Below are 16,675 nucleotides of genomic sequence, written 5' to 3'. Positions count from 1 at the left end.
CAAGTCAAATTTAGTACTTTACTTTTTTGTGTTTTCAGCAACTCAAGCATCCCAACCTTGTCAACCTCCTGGAAGTCTTCAGGAGGAAACGGAGGCTTCACCTAGTGTTTGAATATTGTGACCACACAGTTCTCCATGAGTTGGACAGATACCAAAGAGGGTGAGTGATCCATCCCTTACAAACAAAACTAAAACACACTGGGATTTGTGAGCAAAAAGGAGCAATGACTCTTTTTAAGACCAGGTAAGAACAGCCGGTGTTTGTACAACATGCTCTCTGCTGCCGAGGTGGACGGGGGAAAATTACCAAAAATGTTACAAAAGAGATCATAGTCATTTTAATGAAGAAACCAGCAGACGCATCGTTAGATTGAACCTGATTTCTTTGGTACGCCATTTCTGCATAGAAGAGATCTCAGTCTCTAAGAAAAGGAAGGATGTTAGTTAGTCCTTGCCTGACTAGGGAGGTAGAAGCGCTTGGAGATTGAAAGGAAGGGTCCAAAGGCAATGGCTACTAGGTAATTTGAGACTAAAACAAACATGGTATTTCATCGGAAGCAATCTGGGTGTCTCATCTGCTGTATTACTCAGGATTTCTTTGCTTTCAAGTGACAAAAACCCAACTGAAGCAAGCGTAGGTGAAAAAAAATGTGTTGCGGCTGTAACTGGGAAGGTTGGGAGTGACTCCGGGGGCTCAGCTGATCTTACCACGCATCCCGCCCTAGCATATGCAGCATCTTTGTGTGCACTGGAAGAAGGCTTGGTGAGCAGACAGAGCCTTTGTCAGAAAAAAGAAAAAAGGAGGAGAGGGTCCCTTCCTGCAGTTGAGGACAGCCTCTTGCAGGGTGAGCAGACTGGATTCTAGCTCCCAACCACTCCTCGGCTGGGTGTTTTCAGGCAGGGCAACACAGGTGGTGGCTGTTCTTTCTCTCACTCTCCCCCAGCCCTGATTCTTCTTCATTGTGCCTTGCAAATAAGCTTCCTTATATGGTGGATTTGGGAGGATATGTGGGTGGCAGAGGATGGAAGGAGTTTGGAAGGGAAAAGTACAAAATAAAAAGCATGGCCACAGACTTATATCAACCTATATAACTGTTCTAGAAGAAAAAGGTAGCACATGCACATTAAGTCCAGTGGAACTCCGATTGGCTCAGCTCAGGCGATGCAAGTATACCTGGAGCCAATTATTGTGGCTGGAGGAAGAGGGTGGAATGATTAGCAGGTCCTGGGAGATATTATTCAAAGAAGGCTTCATGGTGGAGGTGGCCTTGGAGTTGAAAGGGGAGGAGACTTGAGAGAAGTTGACCAGGGATGAAAAATATCCCATCCTTTCCTTTTTCGGCTCTGTTCCTGGGAGCCCAACTGGCTGGGGACGATATGAAGAGTGGATTATAGATCAGAGCTGTGGAATGGTGTCCCATTCCATGGAATGCGAATGGCTCACATTCACACTTCAGTGGCTGGAGGCTGAGGCTCCTCCAACACCTCTTTCAAGTCTTTGCCAATTGTTTGCTCTGCCTTGTGGTGATGGTTGTATATGATCTGCTGTGACCTCCAGGCTTGTGGCTTGTGGTTTGTTAGTGACCATAGCACAGACTTTTCATGTTTCGGAATGTTAATTTACATAGCCAGAGAGCCAAGAGGACAGACACCTCCCTTCAGAAAGTCATCGATACAGAGAAATTATGTTTTCAAAGGAGAAAACATTCATATGTTGATATTTGATCTTTTGATGGCTTGCAAGTGACACTTCAATTAAACTTATTAATATGGGCCGGGCGCGGTGGCTCAAGCCTGTAATCCCAGCACTGTAGGAGGCCGAGGCAGGTGGATCACGAAGTCAAGAGATCGAGACCATCCTGGTCAACATGGTGAAACCCCGTCTCTACTAAAAATACAAAAAATTAGCTGGGCATGGTTGCGCGTGCCTGTAATCCCAGCGAGTCAGGAGGCTGGGGCAGGAGAATTGCCTGAACCCGGGAGGCAGAGGTTGCGGTGAGCCGAGATCGCACCATTGCACTCCAGCCTGGGTAACAAGAGCGAAACTCCGTCTCAAATTAAAAAAAAAAAAAAAAAAAAAAAAAAAAAAAAAAAACTTATTAAAATAAGTTACTCATGGCTGTGTGGTACCAAAGAGATGTATTTGATTAATCATATTAAGTGTCTTGGGAACACTGATTTGTAGGAGTCAAAAGCCATGAAGTTCAGCTCTTTATTTGGCATACAGTTTGAGCAGAAGAAAAAGGGCGATTACAGTTTTTAAAGCAGATTTTTAAAAACTCCATTGGCTGAAATAGGTTATATGTTCCAGGAAATAGAAAATGCTTTAATATGGGAGTGAGAGAAAACAGAAAAACCTGTAGATTACAAACCCGTAGATTGTGGTTAATTACAAGAAACATCGTTTCCAAATGGTAAAATGCTATGGTTTGCCAAATATAGGATTTACTTAAGGAATACTATTAAATATGCATGTTTGAAAAATAAGATATATTCTTAACCAGATTATATCCATTTATTTTGAAGGTTGAAGATTTTTTGTTTGCTTGTTTTAAAAATAAGTCACTTTTGATCATACTGAATAATCATTACTTCTCCAATCTATTTTATTTTATTTTTTGAGACAGAGTCTCGCTCTGTTGTCCAGGCTGGGGTACAGTGGCACAATCTCCATTCACTGCAACTTCTGCCTCCTGGGTTCAAATGATTCCCCTGCCTCAGCCTCCCAAGTAGCTGGGACTACAAACATCTGCCACCACACCTGACTTATTTTTATATTTTTAGTAGAGATGGAGTTTCACCATGTTGGCCAGGCTGGTTTCAAACTCCTGACCTCAAGTGATTCACCCGACTCGGCCTCCCAAAGTGCTGGGATTACAGATGTGAGCCACCTCACTCGGCCTTGAATCTACTTTAAATGCAATTTCAAATTTTTGCTTGTCATCATTAAGGAGTAAATGTTAAACTGTATCAACCAAAGATTTTGAAACTCATATGAAAACTTTTTAAAATTTAATTTGATTTAATTTAATTTTACATTCTGGGATACATATGCAGGACATGCAGGTTTGTTACATATGTAAACGTGTGCCATGGTGGTTTGCTGCACCTATCAACCCATCACCTAGGTATTAAGCACTGCATGCATTAGCCATTTATCCTGATGCTCTCCCTCCCACCAGCCCCCAGCAGGCCCCAGTGTGTGATGTTCCCCTCCCTGTGTCATGTGTTCTCATTGTTCAGCTCTTACTTATAAGTGAGAACTTGTGGTGTTTGGTCTTCTGTTCCTGCATTAGATTGCTGAGGATAATGGCTTCGATCTATCCATGTCCCTGCAAAGGACATAATCTCATTCCTTTTTGTGGCTGCATAGTATTCCATGGTATATGCACCACATTTTCTTTATCCAGTCTGTCATCATATGAAAACTTTTTTTTTCTGCCAATATTTATTCCTTATTTCTCTTATGTTTATTAGCAATGAGAAGACTGTCAGTGGATATACCCGGGACTAGTAAAGTTGCTTTCCTCAGGGGAATCTAGTTTCTGATTACAATCAGGATGATTTTAATATTTTATTATTTGGAGTGATAATTGCTATTGGTATTGGTAAATGGTATTTAATTCTTTTAGTTCTAGGAAATATTTTTTAATTGCATTTTCGGTTTTGGGGTACATGTGAAGAGCATGCAAGATTGTTGCCAATCACATGGCAGTGTGATGTGCTGCCTTCCTCCCCATCACCTATATCTGGCATTTCTCCCCATGCTATCTCTCCCCAACTCCTCACCCTCCGCTGTCCCTCCCCTATTTCCCCCTGACAGACCCCAGTGTGTGATGCTCCCCTCCCTGTGTCCAGTAAACTACAAAATCCCAAGGGAAAGAGCTGGGCCTTCTTCACCTGTGTATTCTCAGTGTCTTCTAGCTGCATATTTGGCACTAGGTACATACCCAGTACTTGTAGAACGACTGAATTAGCAGATCAATAAATTGATAGTTACAAAATGATTTTAAAGAAGGATAATCATACAATGTTTGGATTTTCATTTTAAAACAGTTACTTTGATTTAAAATTTTTGTAGAGATAGAGTCTTGTAGTGTTGCCCAGGCCAGTCTTGAACTCCTGATTCAAGTAATTCTCCTGCCTTGGCTTCCCAGAACACTGGGATTATAGACATGAGCCACTATGCCTGACCTAGGGAAAATGTTCTTAAAATTGCATGTGCTGGCAAGGCTAGGAAACTCATTCCACCTTAAGACATTTGTTTCGGCCGGGCGCGGTGGCTCAAGCCTGTAATCCCAGCACTTTGGGAGGCCGAGGCGGGTGGATCACGAGGTCAAGAGATCGAGACCATCCTGGTCAACATGGTGAAACCCCGTCTCTACTAAAAATACAAAAAATTAGCTGGGCATGGTGGCACGTGCCTGTAATCCCAGCTACTCAGGAGGCTGAGGCAGGAGAATTGCCTGAGTCCAGGAGGCAGAGGTTGTGGTGAGCCGAGATCGCGCCATTGCACTCCAGCCTGGGTAACAAGAGCGAAACTCCGTCTCAAAAAAAAAAAAAAAAAAAGAAAAAAAAGACATTTGTTTCCACGTTGGTGATAATGGCTGTGGCTGAGCTCTAGGGCAGAATGGGAAAGGGCTACAACAGGCAGGAAGAGAAGGGCCTCAATTATTTCTCATTCTTTATTGCTTTTTTTTTTGGCGGGGGGCGGGGGTGGGGATGGAGTTCTGCTCTTGTTGCCCAGGCTGGAGTTCAGTGGTGCAATCTGATGCCCCTCTATTTTCTGCTCTCTTATGAAGTCCTGTTTCTTCTTCCAGAAGCTGGTAGGAAGCTTCGCTTTGTGCTGTTTTTGATTATGAAACTCATGAGTGGGCCTTGATTTTCATCCATTATCCTGGCACTTGCTGGGCCTTTCCTGCCTCAGAAAAAAAGTTTGAATTGTTTTGCTATTGACTTCCTGTTCATTGTTTTATGTATTTTCTTTTTCTTGATCCTCTATTATTTGGGTGTGGACTCTTGGACTGGTCCTCTCCTTCTCTTATAGTATCCTTTTCTTATTTCATAGATACAAAAACTGCGTTTCTTTTCTCTCTGAGGATATTGATGGAATTTAAATACATATATACACTTTATTTTTATTTTTATTTTACTTTAGGTGTATACTATATCCAGCATTTCTCCCTATGTTATCCCTCCCCACCCTCTCCAATCCCCGCTGTTCCTCCCGTACCCCCTCCAGCTGCCCCCAGTGTGTGATGCTCCTCTCCCTGAGTCCACGTGAACATTTTCTCTTCACCCTCCATAATTTCTGTTACTTTTCAGTTGCTTTTTTTCTGTTTGTTCTGGTCTTCCACTTTCTGATTAGAGGCTTTTCTTGGACATTATGTAATCTCTGTTGTGTGCTCAGTTAAGAATAAGAAACTATTGGAACCTCTGAGCTTCACTATGGTTTTCTAGCTGGGCCATTTGCTGGGAGAACCTCGGTGTCAGAATCTTCAGATCTTTCCCCCGAGCTCCCAAAAAACGTCTTTGAATAGTTTACCTGGAGAGTGAAGTTGGCCTGCTGGGTTTCTCAGAGTCTAGTGAAGGAAGAGGGTTGGGGAATCCCAGCACTCGGCATTTTGTATGTGTACAGTCCCTTAATTACCTGTTTTAGAACAGTATCCACAATCCCATGTATGCCAAGTGTCCTCTGCTTTATCCTCTCCAGAAACAAAGCTCCAGCCTTCTGCCAGGTGGCAGAAAGAGTGTTTCTTATGGGCAAATAATAAAGGAGGGGATCTAGGGAGTTAATTATTTCCTAAACAGACTTTCCCACACTTCTTAGCTCCGTAGAGATCTTGGCTGCTACTTCCTGAGCCTCTTGAGGATTCTTTCGGGATAAATTAGTTGGTTCTCCCCCTTCCCTCTCCTGGCTTAGAGTTTTGCTTTCTAGGATTGTTAAGTTAATTAATTGTCATTGTTAAGTTAATTATGTTTCCTTCAGTTGCTTTCTGAATTCCTTCTCCTCTCCTCTCTGACCTTGTGAGGGTTTGTCTTTAGAAGTCTTCAGCATAGTTCTAGTCAGGTTTCGGGAGGGAATGAAATTTGCTGGGCTTGTTCAATCCATCATCTTAATGCAGAAGTCCTTTGAAGCACTTTGTTCAGTTGGTTCTGTGACACCATATTCTCCTGAGTGTTGACTTATTCACTTGATGCTCTCAACTCATGTGCCCCTTTGGGGCCCCCTTCCTCTTTTTGCTGTCTCTGTGGTGAAGGGTCTCGCAGCTTCCTTCCGAGCTCCTCTTTAGCTGGATTCACTCCTTAATTGGCTTTGTTTGGTCCTACGCCCCAAATACCAACGGTATGCTGTGCTTCTCAAACTTACCTTTCCAGCCTGACCGTCCTTCTGAATTTAGAATCGCTGACTCAGAGTCTTCCCTGGGGTGTCCAGTAAGTATTCCCTTCCCCAAGCCAGTTTCTCCTCCATTGTTCTCTGGGGTAAAGGTCCCATCATGTACCAGTTATTCTAGCTAAAAACGGGATGTCATTCCTTGATTCTTCTCTTTCCCTCACATCGAATCTCTCAGAAAATCCTAGAAGTGCTGTTTTAAAAATACAGCCCAAATCTGGCCACTTCTCACCACCTTAAACACCATTTTAGATGTTCCCTTAACCATAGCAGCTTCCTGGGCTACCCTAGATCCACCACTTCCAGCACAGCACTCTCATGCCCTCTCTCTTTCGCTCGCTCTCTCTCAGTCCAGCACCACAGAATGTATTCTATCTATTCCCCCCACCTTTTTTTTTTTTTTTAAAGATGGGGTTTCACCATGTTGGCCAGGCTGGTTTTGAACTCCTGACCTCAGGTGATCCACCCACCTCAGCCTCCCAAAGTGCTAGGGTTACAGGTGTGAGCCACGACGCCCAGCTTTTTCCCCCCCTTTTTATAGTTGTAACTCTCTTCTCCAACAGAGAAAACCTGGCCCCTCTTATTATCTGAGTGTTTCAGCTAAAAGGAATCTCAGAGTCGGAGGCCTCTGCATTTCAGAGACGAAACTGAGTAAAGAAGTGAAGTGAGTAGCCTATTCAAGATGACACGAGGTAGTTTGTATAGAATTTTTACATTTGAGAATTTTGTAATTCTGGAGATTAAATGTGCTGGGGATTAAAGAAGCAATAATGATATGTGACTATAATTTACTTTTTTTTTTTTTCTTGGAAGGTTGAGACAGAGTCTCACTCTGTCGCCCAGGCTAGAGTGCAGTGGTGTGATCTTGGCTCACTGCAACCTTCACCTCCTGGGTTCAAGAGATTCTTCTGCCTCAGCCTTCCAAGTAGCTGGGACTACAGGTGCCTGCCACTACGCCCAGCTAATTTTTTTGTATTTTTAGTAGACATGGGGTTTCAATGTGTTAGCCAGGATGGTCTTGATCTCCTGACCTCGTGATCTACCCGTCTTGGCCTCCCAAAGTGTTGGGATTACAGGCGTGAGCCACTGCGCCCGGCCTACTTTTATATGCTCCTTTTATATAATTTATTTGGGGAAATGTTTGTAGGAACTAAAGTTGCCTGCCATTATATCACTATAAGTAATCCTATATTAATACTTAATTTACAGACCAAGCATGGTGGCTCATGCCTGTAATCCCAGCACTTTGGGAGGCCGAGGTGGGTGGATCGCTTGAGGTCAGGGGTTCACGACCAGCCTGGCCAACATGGTAAAACTCCATCTCTACTAAAAATATGAAAATTAGCCAGGCATGATGGCAAATGCCTGTAATCCCAGCCACTCAGGAGGCTGAGGCAGGAGAATCACTTGAACCTGGGAGGCAGAGCTTGCAGTGAGCTGAGATCATACCATTGCACTCCAGCCTGGGCAACAGAGCAAGACTCTGTCTCAAAAAAAAAAAATACTCAAATTTATTGAATAGTCAAAAATATATTCCACTTTTCTGGATGAAATGTAGAGGTTACGGGGAAGGCTGAGGCAGGAGGATCCCTTAAGTTCAGGAGTCCGAGTTTCAGTGAGCTGTGATAACACCACTGCCTCCAGCCTGGGCAGCAGAGCCAGCCCCTGTCTCTAAAAAAATAACAAGTGGAGGCTGGGGAAAAGCATTTCCCCCAATGTATCATCTTAGTTGCATTTTTCTAAGCCTTTTTTCTTGACGGTGACTTTTTCCAGTGGCTGTGCCTATATTCCACTCACACAAGGAAAAGAGAATTTGGAGAGAAGCAAATGCAAGCCCAGGGACAGAGCCCCGGTCCAGCAATGTCCAACCATCCTTCCTGGAAGTGGCCTCTTCCTTTCCTTCCTGTGATCCCACTCTCTGTTCAAACGCCCTCTGATCTGCTTGAAAGGATTTCCTGAACGTCTGGCCTGTGACAACAGTGGCCTTGTAGCCTCTCTCAGAGGTTAAAAGTGACTTCTTGTGGTCCCCTTAACACAGCCTACTCAAGAGTTTTCTCCGTGAATTACTTATTAGTTTTGGCTGACCAGAGCAACATTGTTGAATGTTTGATTTATCAAAACAGTAAGTCCAGCCAGTGGGTTGGGGTCTCAAAAATAAATGCACGCTCTCTGTGGTCCATTTCTTTCACTCCCTGCCTTGGTTTGTTGTTGTTGTTGTTGTTTTAAATGCTCCCAGGTGAGGTGCCTCTTTCTAATTCACACAAAGTACCTGCTGGGACTACTGGTTGCCCTGGTAACATAAGATTTGAGTCGGGGAGGAAGCACTGGGAGCAGTGGCTTGGAGCTGAGGTGGTGTGATGGAGGAGAGGGTAGAAAGATGTAAGTAGGGTACCTCTGGCTGCCATGGCAGCAGGGGAAAGAACCAGGATGCCTCGGGTTTTTACATTATTACTAACATTTGTTACATGGTTTGCAATGTAAAGCCCTTCACTATAATCAGTAAAGTCTTCATTATCTAAACAAACAAACAACAGCAATGCTGCTCTGAGATACCATGTGCCCACACATGGAAGATGAGTCCTGCTTCAAAGCCATCGGTTTGGGGCAACTTGAAAAAATAAACAGCATCTTTTGTGCTGAATAGTAACTAACTTTCCATCAACAAACAATTCCTTGCAGAAATGGAGCTCAAAGTTACCAGGCAGTTTCCCAGTGGTTGTAAATACTTGTTGAAATCCCTGGAGGTTTTCATGCCTTTACCTATAGAAGTAGATGTTTGCATATGAAAAAAAGCTCATCATCACTGGTCATTAGAGAAATGCAAATCAAAACCACAGTGAGATACCGTCTCACGCCAGTTAGAATGGTGATCATTAGAAAGTTGGGAAACATGTTGTAGAGGATGTGGAGAAATAGGAACACTTTTACACTGTTGGTGGGAGTGTAAATTAGTTCAATCATTGTGGAAGACAATGTGGCGATTCCTCAATGATCTAGAACCAAAAATACCATTTGACCCAGCAATCCCATTACTGGGTATATACCCAAAGGATTATAAGTCATTCTCCTATAAAGGCACATGCACATGTATGTTTATTGTGGTACTGTTCACAATAGCAAAGACTTGGAACCAACCTAAACGCCCATCAATGATAGACTGGATAAAGAAAATATGGCACATATACACCATGGAATACTATGCAGCTATAAAAAAGGATGAGTTCATGACCTTTGCAGGGACATGGATGAAACTGGAAACCACCATTTTCAGCAAACTAACACAGGAACAGAAAACCACACACCGCATGTTCTCACTCATATGTGGGAGTTGAACAATGAGAACACATGGACACAGGGAGGGGAGCATCACACACCAGGGTCTGTCAGAGGGCTGGTGGCTAGGGGTGGCATAGCATCAGGAGAAACACCTAATGTAGATGATGGTTTGATGGGTGCAGCAAACCACCATGGCACATGTATACCTATGTAACAAACCTGCACCTTCTACATATGTATCCCAGAACTCAAAGTATAATAATAATAATTTAAAAAGTAGATGTTTGCATCTTTGTTAACCTGTTGTCCCTAGAATTCAACGGTGTGCTGGTCACACATTTTAACATTTTGGATTCATGGAATGATTGATGAGTAAGATGACTAGGGTTTTTTCACTACTAAAGCCTATCTTGGTTAACTTTTTCTTGTCCTGAGCTGAATTCCATGGCTACACTAAAGAATGTGTTTGTGCTTCTTTATTTTTATTAGGGTACCAGAACATCTCGTGAAGAGCATAACTTGGCAGACCCTGCAAGCTGTAAATTTTTGCCATAAACACAATGTAAGTCCCATGGTCTCTTTTGAAAAGTGAGAAGGCTCCCCTTAAGCTGAGGTGGAGCCTTGTACAAAGTTTATATCACACTTTTATGGGTAAAAATTTTTACCCAAATCTTCATAAGCCTGGTTGGGTAAGTAGAGGCTAAAAATGCCAACCTAGGTATTCCTTCTTGCTTAGGTTATATAAAACATGCATTTTTATGATTTTAAGAAACTAGTGCCAGGCATGGTGGCTCCTGGATGTAATCCCCGCCCTTTGGGAGGCCAAGGCAGGCAGATCGCTTGGACCCAGGAGTTCGAGACCAGCTTGGACAACATGGCAAAATCCTGTCTCTACAAAAAATTTAAAAAGTTAACTGAGTGTGGTGGTGTGTGCCTATGGTCCCAGCTACTCAGGAGGCTGAGGCAGGAAGATCGCTTGGGCTGGGGAGGTTGAGGCTGCAGTGAGTCAAGATCATGGCACTGCATTCCAGCCTGGATGACAGAATGAGACCCTGTCTCAAAAAACAAACCCACAAAAAAAAAAAAAAAAACCCAAAAAATTAGTCATACATTTATACTGATTAGAAACCACTCAGATTTAAGGCAGAACCCCATTCACTTGGAGTCTATATGGTCTTGTACTCCCAAAAGTCTGTGAAATTAGGGGAAACCCCAGGTGACTCATGTCTGCTTAGCTGCAGTATGTCAATTGCAGGAGGTGGAGCCCCAAGCGCTGTGCAAAGTACTAGTGTCTGCTTTGGTGAGTTATGAGTGTTGAGTCTGGATCCAGTGAAAGCCTATGACACTCCTGGCCACAGCTGGCTGGCAGAGGCAGAGTAGACTATTGCCCAGGTGACATGGCTTCACAGATGCCGGGAAGCCTGATGCTCCATCCAGCGCAACACTGTCCACTGCCTGTGCATAGAAACCAGATTCCAATGTTAGAGCTTCATTTTGGCCATGAGTGCAATTTCACTGCAATATTTTATCCTACCCAACTGCCAGGGTCAATTTAGGTGGTAGGGCTAAATCTCCTTCTTTATGTTGTTTCAAATGATTTTTCCTGATGCTGTATTCCCGGAAGGAGGAAGTATGAGAGTAGACAGCACTTCTCCCTGCGGAGCCTCCAACTAGCTAAAGGCTATAATCGTTGTCATACACAGGGGAGAGTGGACACCCATATTGTTAATTACTGTGACTCAGCACTCTCTTGAGAGCAGGCTTTAGGATGGGAGAACAAGAGAGACTGCACTGAGATCCTGGTAGGGCAGATCTGGGACGATAAAAACAAATAGAATGCATACCAAAGTTCCCTGGAGAGTCTCAGACGCTCTGTTTGGCTCCGTGTGCTGATGGGGGTGGGTGCAGAAACTTGTAAAGAATTCCCGGAACAGAATTGGAGCACATACTTGCTTGCAAGTACTTCTGACCATATGTCATCATGATATTCATGGTGTACCCATTTATAGCAATATGTGAAGCCAGTGGTAAAAGAACAGAAATCTCAGGGATGTTAATTGCAAAGAACCAGATAGATTGTAATAAAATCCCAAAATTATTTCACCCCCAAATTTTCCAGAATACTAAATACCCATGGGGAAACACTGACACTGATCCCTCACCCTGAAGATCCTCTGGAGTGAGAACTGTTCATGCCCAAGAAGAACCCAAGTCCTCTCCAGATTCTTAAGAATAACTCCAGGGTTTCAGGCTGCAGGATGATCTCCCATTCTCCTCCTGAGAGGAAAACACTTGGGAAAGAGGAAGATTATTAGGGATCCTGAGCAGTATTTTGACCCAACTGTGAAAAAAAAATGTAATTGTTAATTAGGTTGTTGATTTATTCTTTGCCAAAAAGATTGTCATTTAATGAGAAAATCATGTGAAGTTTCTCAAACGTTCTTCTATCACCCTGTCAAAGAATGTTGGCTGTGTGCTGGAAACCACGAGTGATTTGAGTCTAAATGGTAGAGCAGGGCCACATCCTGAGGGGTGGCTGCAGCTTTCAGAGCACTTGTGTGTGGGACAGAGCTGACATCTAGCGACTCTCCCCATAGGGTGAGGGCTGCTGCCTACTCTTGTTTATCTTGTCGGGGTGAATGTCAGAGCTGGAAGGGAGATCTCTTGGCAAGCTGTGGTTGACGCCCTTCTCTTCCCAGCTTATCTCAGCAGGCCCAGGGCTTGTCTTGTTTACGAGGCCAGCTGTGTTCTGTTAGCAGTTAAGGGACTGAATTGTGAATTCTGCTTATGCACCAATTTGCAGCTCCTGCCGTGGTGATGCCGGCCTCACCAGGAGCCTTTCAACATTTTCCCTTTCACCTAGAATTGTCAGATTAAATACAGGACTCCCAGTTAAATTTGAATTTCAGATGAACAAGCGTAACTTTTTAGTTAAGTACATCCCGAAGTGCTTCATGGGACGTATTATACTAAAATAATTATTTGCTGTCTAGCTGAAAATCAAATTTAACTGGGTGTCTTATATTTTTCTTTGTTAACACTGGCTACCCTACTTTCATTTTCCTTTCACTCTTCCTGGTTCTTTTGGGCCTTTTAGGAACTCGGGGTGATTCAGGCTCTGACAGGCATGGTACTAGATTTATTTTAGGCTGCTCTTTTGCTGTTGTCCACAGGCCAAGGAAAGATTTAAATGATTTCTCCAATATTTGCTTAATAGTCATGTGTTCCATTGATCCCATATACAGATCAGCTTTAATACTATTTTTGTTTTGTTACACTAGTGCATACATAGAGACGTGAAGCCAGAAAATATCCTCATCACAAAACATTCCGTGATTAAGCTTTGCGACTTCGGATTTGCTCGGCTTTTGAGTGAGTATTGCGATTTTCTTTTGTTAAGTATAAAAGACAGAAAAGTTCTTGATCCAGTAAAGGATCTAAGTGCTCTAGAAGTATACAAGCTAGTATTTGTATATTTGGGGCATAGCGTGCTATCAATTATAATTGTGTATTTACTGAAAACGTGTAGATACATACAGTGGTTTACATACGTATGCTATGCATAAATTATACCATGGTAAAGTGGTTATTTAAAAAGTATCTTACCTTCCTGGTTTCTACCATTTCTTGCTAAAATAACACTTTTCAGAAGTGCTACTTTAGAAGAGTGTCTTTCAACCTTGGATGCAAATTAGAAGCAACTGGGGAACTTTTTTATTTTTTTGAGACCAGAGTCTTACTCTGCTGCCCGGGCTGGAGTACAGTGCCACAGTCACAGCCCACCACAGCCCCGCCCTCCCCAGCTCAGGTGATCCTCCCACCTCCTGAGTAGCTGGGACTACAGGGGTGAGCTACCACACCTGCCTCAGTTTTGTATGCTTTTGTAGAGACGGGGGTTTCGCCATGTTGCCCAGGCTGGTCTTGAATTCCTGGGCGCAAGCAATCCACCCACCGAAGCCTCCAAAAGTGCAGGGATTATAAGCGTGAGCCACTGTGCCCAATACCCCCCAGACCGTTCCCAGGGATTCTGTTTTAATTGGAGTGTGGTTGGAGCATCTGTAATTTTAAAAATATATTCGAGTGATTTGAATGTGCAACTAGAATTGAGAACCAGCGATACAGAAAGGCCACAAGACTGGGATCAGGCTTGACTTCTGAGATCTCCCCCTCCAGTTTTGATTCCGGTCTTCCTCTTTGTTTTCCATCACTGGCCAGCTGGACCGAGTGACTATTATACAGACTACGTGGCTACCCGGTGGTACCGCTCCCCTGAGCTGCTGGTCGGGGACACGCAGTACGGTCCCCCCGTGGATGTTTGGGCAATTGGCTGTGTCTTTGCTGAGCTGCTGTCTGGAGTGCCTCTGTGGCCAGGAAAGTCAGATGTGGATCAGCTCTATCTGATTAGGAAAACCTTGGGTAAGTGGTGTTTTTGTCCCACGTTTTGGAAAACTGGATATTTCCCTGCATTAGGGCAGGGCAGAGCCAAGTTCCCAGTCTTGCCTAATGCCCTTCAGGGCATTAGTTGGGAAAGAGGAAAACTCGAAGCCTCATTTAAATGACTCTGTTAAAGGTAGCCATATTTGTTTAAATTATTGAGTATTCATTGTAAAAAAAAGACCTAGGATTCTTGAGCAGTTTGGATCAAGTTAAAACATTAATAATGATCACAACAACAATAAAAACTCAGATTTCTGTAAGCGCTTAGCAGTTTACAGAGGGCTTTCGTGGTTTACCTCATTTATGATGATGGGATAATTCAGCTGAATGTCCTTAACCCCAGCCTGCCTGACTAGTTCGGATTATTCAGACTCTATGGAGGGTGATTCCCAACCTTCTAAGTGTCAGGAGGAAGCCTGGTTTTGATGTCTCTCTCCCCCTCTTGCTTTCCCACCACACTACCCTTTCCTTTCTCTCCACCCTCGGAGGCCGAAGCGGAGGAGAAGGGCAGGGGAGGAGAAGGGAGGGAAGGTGAGAAAAAAAACCCATCAGTGGCGATTGCCCTCTTCCAAAGTCAGGGAGTTTAGACACTACTCCCAAGTGTCTCAGTTTAGAGTAAACTTTTCCTCCTGTAAACTCTCGTAGCAACTGCCATCGCCATGCCTTGCCTTGTAATCTTATCTTCCCAAAGACACTGTAAACTTCCTGATGGTGAGATCATGTCTTAATGTTTCTACGTACCCTCTACCAGTGTCTGCACATTGTAGGCAGTAAATATTTGCTGATAGCTTGACTTGTTCAGTGACATGGAAGGGGCTTTGTAGGCCTTCCAGGGGCACTCAGCCTTTCTTGGCTGTGTTTCCTGTAGCGATTTTAAGACAGCTTCCCATGTCACCCCTCTGGTACTAGAGGAAGAAGGAATTGTGCTCATGATGCAGCTCACTGAGATCTGGGCAAGGCATTAGAGGGTATATTTTGCCTTCACCAAAATGAGATGAGGCAGCAGTTTTTGCATTTGAGTGAGAGGTACATTTTTAGGACACATCAGTAAAATTAGATAATTTGATACCCTGGAGTAGGAGCTCCCACAGTGCTCTGGGAAATGGGCCTGGTTGTGACCCAGGAGAATACCTTTGAGTATCTCCTTATATTCTCTGAACAAAATCCCTCTTCAAGTGTAATATAGAATTTTACATATAGGTGATTTTAGCTGATTTGATGGAAATGCGGGCAGGAGGATTTTCCTAGAGTTCCCTGGAATATAGAAATACTCTTTTTGTTTCATTGCTTCACATTGTAAGTGCTTCTAAACATACATGAAACGGGATTTCCAAGTGAGCACTAATTAGTGAAATAAGAAAAGTTGGTCCCCATGTGGAAATGTATTCCTCCTAGCTAGAAAATCCATAACCCCCTCCCCCCCTCCTCCTCCCCTTCCGTCCCCTCCCCTCTCTTCCTTCTTCAAATATTTATTGAGTACTTGCTGTACGTTAGTAAGACACTGTTATAAGTGCTAGGGCAATACAATTATATCTTGACCTATCAGGATTCAGTTTATATGATTTTGATTTGTGGTTGTTGCCCTTTTGCTGTTTTTGTGTGTGTGTGCTTCTGAGTTTGGTTTGGGTTCCTTCAGTACACTGTAGGCTCTGAGAACAAGAAGTTGAGAGGAAGAAGCTTGAAGCCCTCAGTTTCCATCGCTTGCCTCCTCTGTGCCTAGCACAGTGTGCTGCCCACTATAGGGATCAATACAGCCTGCTGAGGGTTGCCTGAATGCCTCTCCTTCTGATTGCCCGAGAACACTGCAGCATCCATAGATATGGGCACAGATAAACACAGCATTGATGGAAGAAAACCACAGATCCGTGTTTGCTAACCGATTTCACTTTCTTTTTCTTGTCCAAAGGGGATCTCATTCCTAGGCACCAGCAAGTGTTTAGCACGAATCAGTACTTCAGTGGAGTGAAAATTCCAGACCCTGAAGATATGGTGAGTGACCCATTTTGGAGAGGGCTCTGTAGGCCAGGCTAGCTAGGCTTTGGTCTTTATTCATCTCCCTGAGCCCCATGGCTTACCCTGCATTGGAGGTCAGTCTAAGAGAGAAAAAGAAAATTGGAGTAAATTGGCTAGCAAGATCTTAGCCTTAATGCTAATTTACAGGCTATTGATAACAGAGTCTAGCAAGCCTGTTGCACGGGAATGCAGAGCTGCCTGCTGGAGCCACACCTGTTCTTTATCATGTTTTAGCAGTTGAAGCTAGGTAGCTCAGAGTCAACCAACCTTTAGACATAGACCTATCCGGCTAAAGTTAACTACTTTTTCCTCAGCATGGTCCAAATTCCCTACCTACTATGCCCAATCTCTCCAGACCATGGGAAAAATCATAATGAATTTACATGGGCTGGGTGCGGTGGCTCACGTCTGTAATCCCAGCACTTTGGGAGGCTGAGATGGGCGAATTATCTGAAGTCAGGAGTTCGAGACCAGCCTGGCCAACATGGTGAAACCCTGTCTGTACTAAAAATGCAAAAATTGGCCAGGCATGATGGCATATGCCTGTAATCCCAG

The 16,675-nt window shown here is 43.7% G+C and overlaps 1 protein-coding gene across 1 annotated transcript in view; it reads left to right on the top strand.

Annotated features, from left to right (window-relative positions):
- The window catches only part of CDKL1 (cyclin dependent kinase like 1), a 57,265-nt gene that overhangs the window by 31,785 nt on the left and 8,805 nt on the right, over positions 1-16,675 (top strand). The window contains exons 3-7 of the mRNA XM_032244547.1: positions 39-160; positions 10,160-10,232; positions 12,952-13,042; positions 13,886-14,086; positions 16,014-16,096. Coding sequence (XP_032100438.1) covers positions 39-160; positions 10,160-10,232; positions 12,952-13,042; positions 13,886-14,086; positions 16,014-16,096 — 570 coding nt within the window. The remainder of the gene's footprint in view (positions 1-38; positions 161-10,159; positions 10,233-12,951; positions 13,043-13,885; positions 14,087-16,013; positions 16,097-16,675) is intronic.

Source organism: Sapajus apella, unplaced genomic scaffold (assembly GCF_009761245.1).
Source record: "Sapajus apella isolate SASKATOON/1434 unplaced genomic scaffold, GSC_monkey_1.0 scaffold55, whole genome shotgun sequence".
Classification (NCBI taxonomy): domain Eukaryota; kingdom Metazoa; phylum Chordata; class Mammalia; order Primates; family Cebidae; genus Sapajus; species Sapajus apella.
The sequence above is the reverse complement of the archived record's forward strand: the minus strand, read 5'-3'. Positions and strand labels throughout refer to the sequence as shown.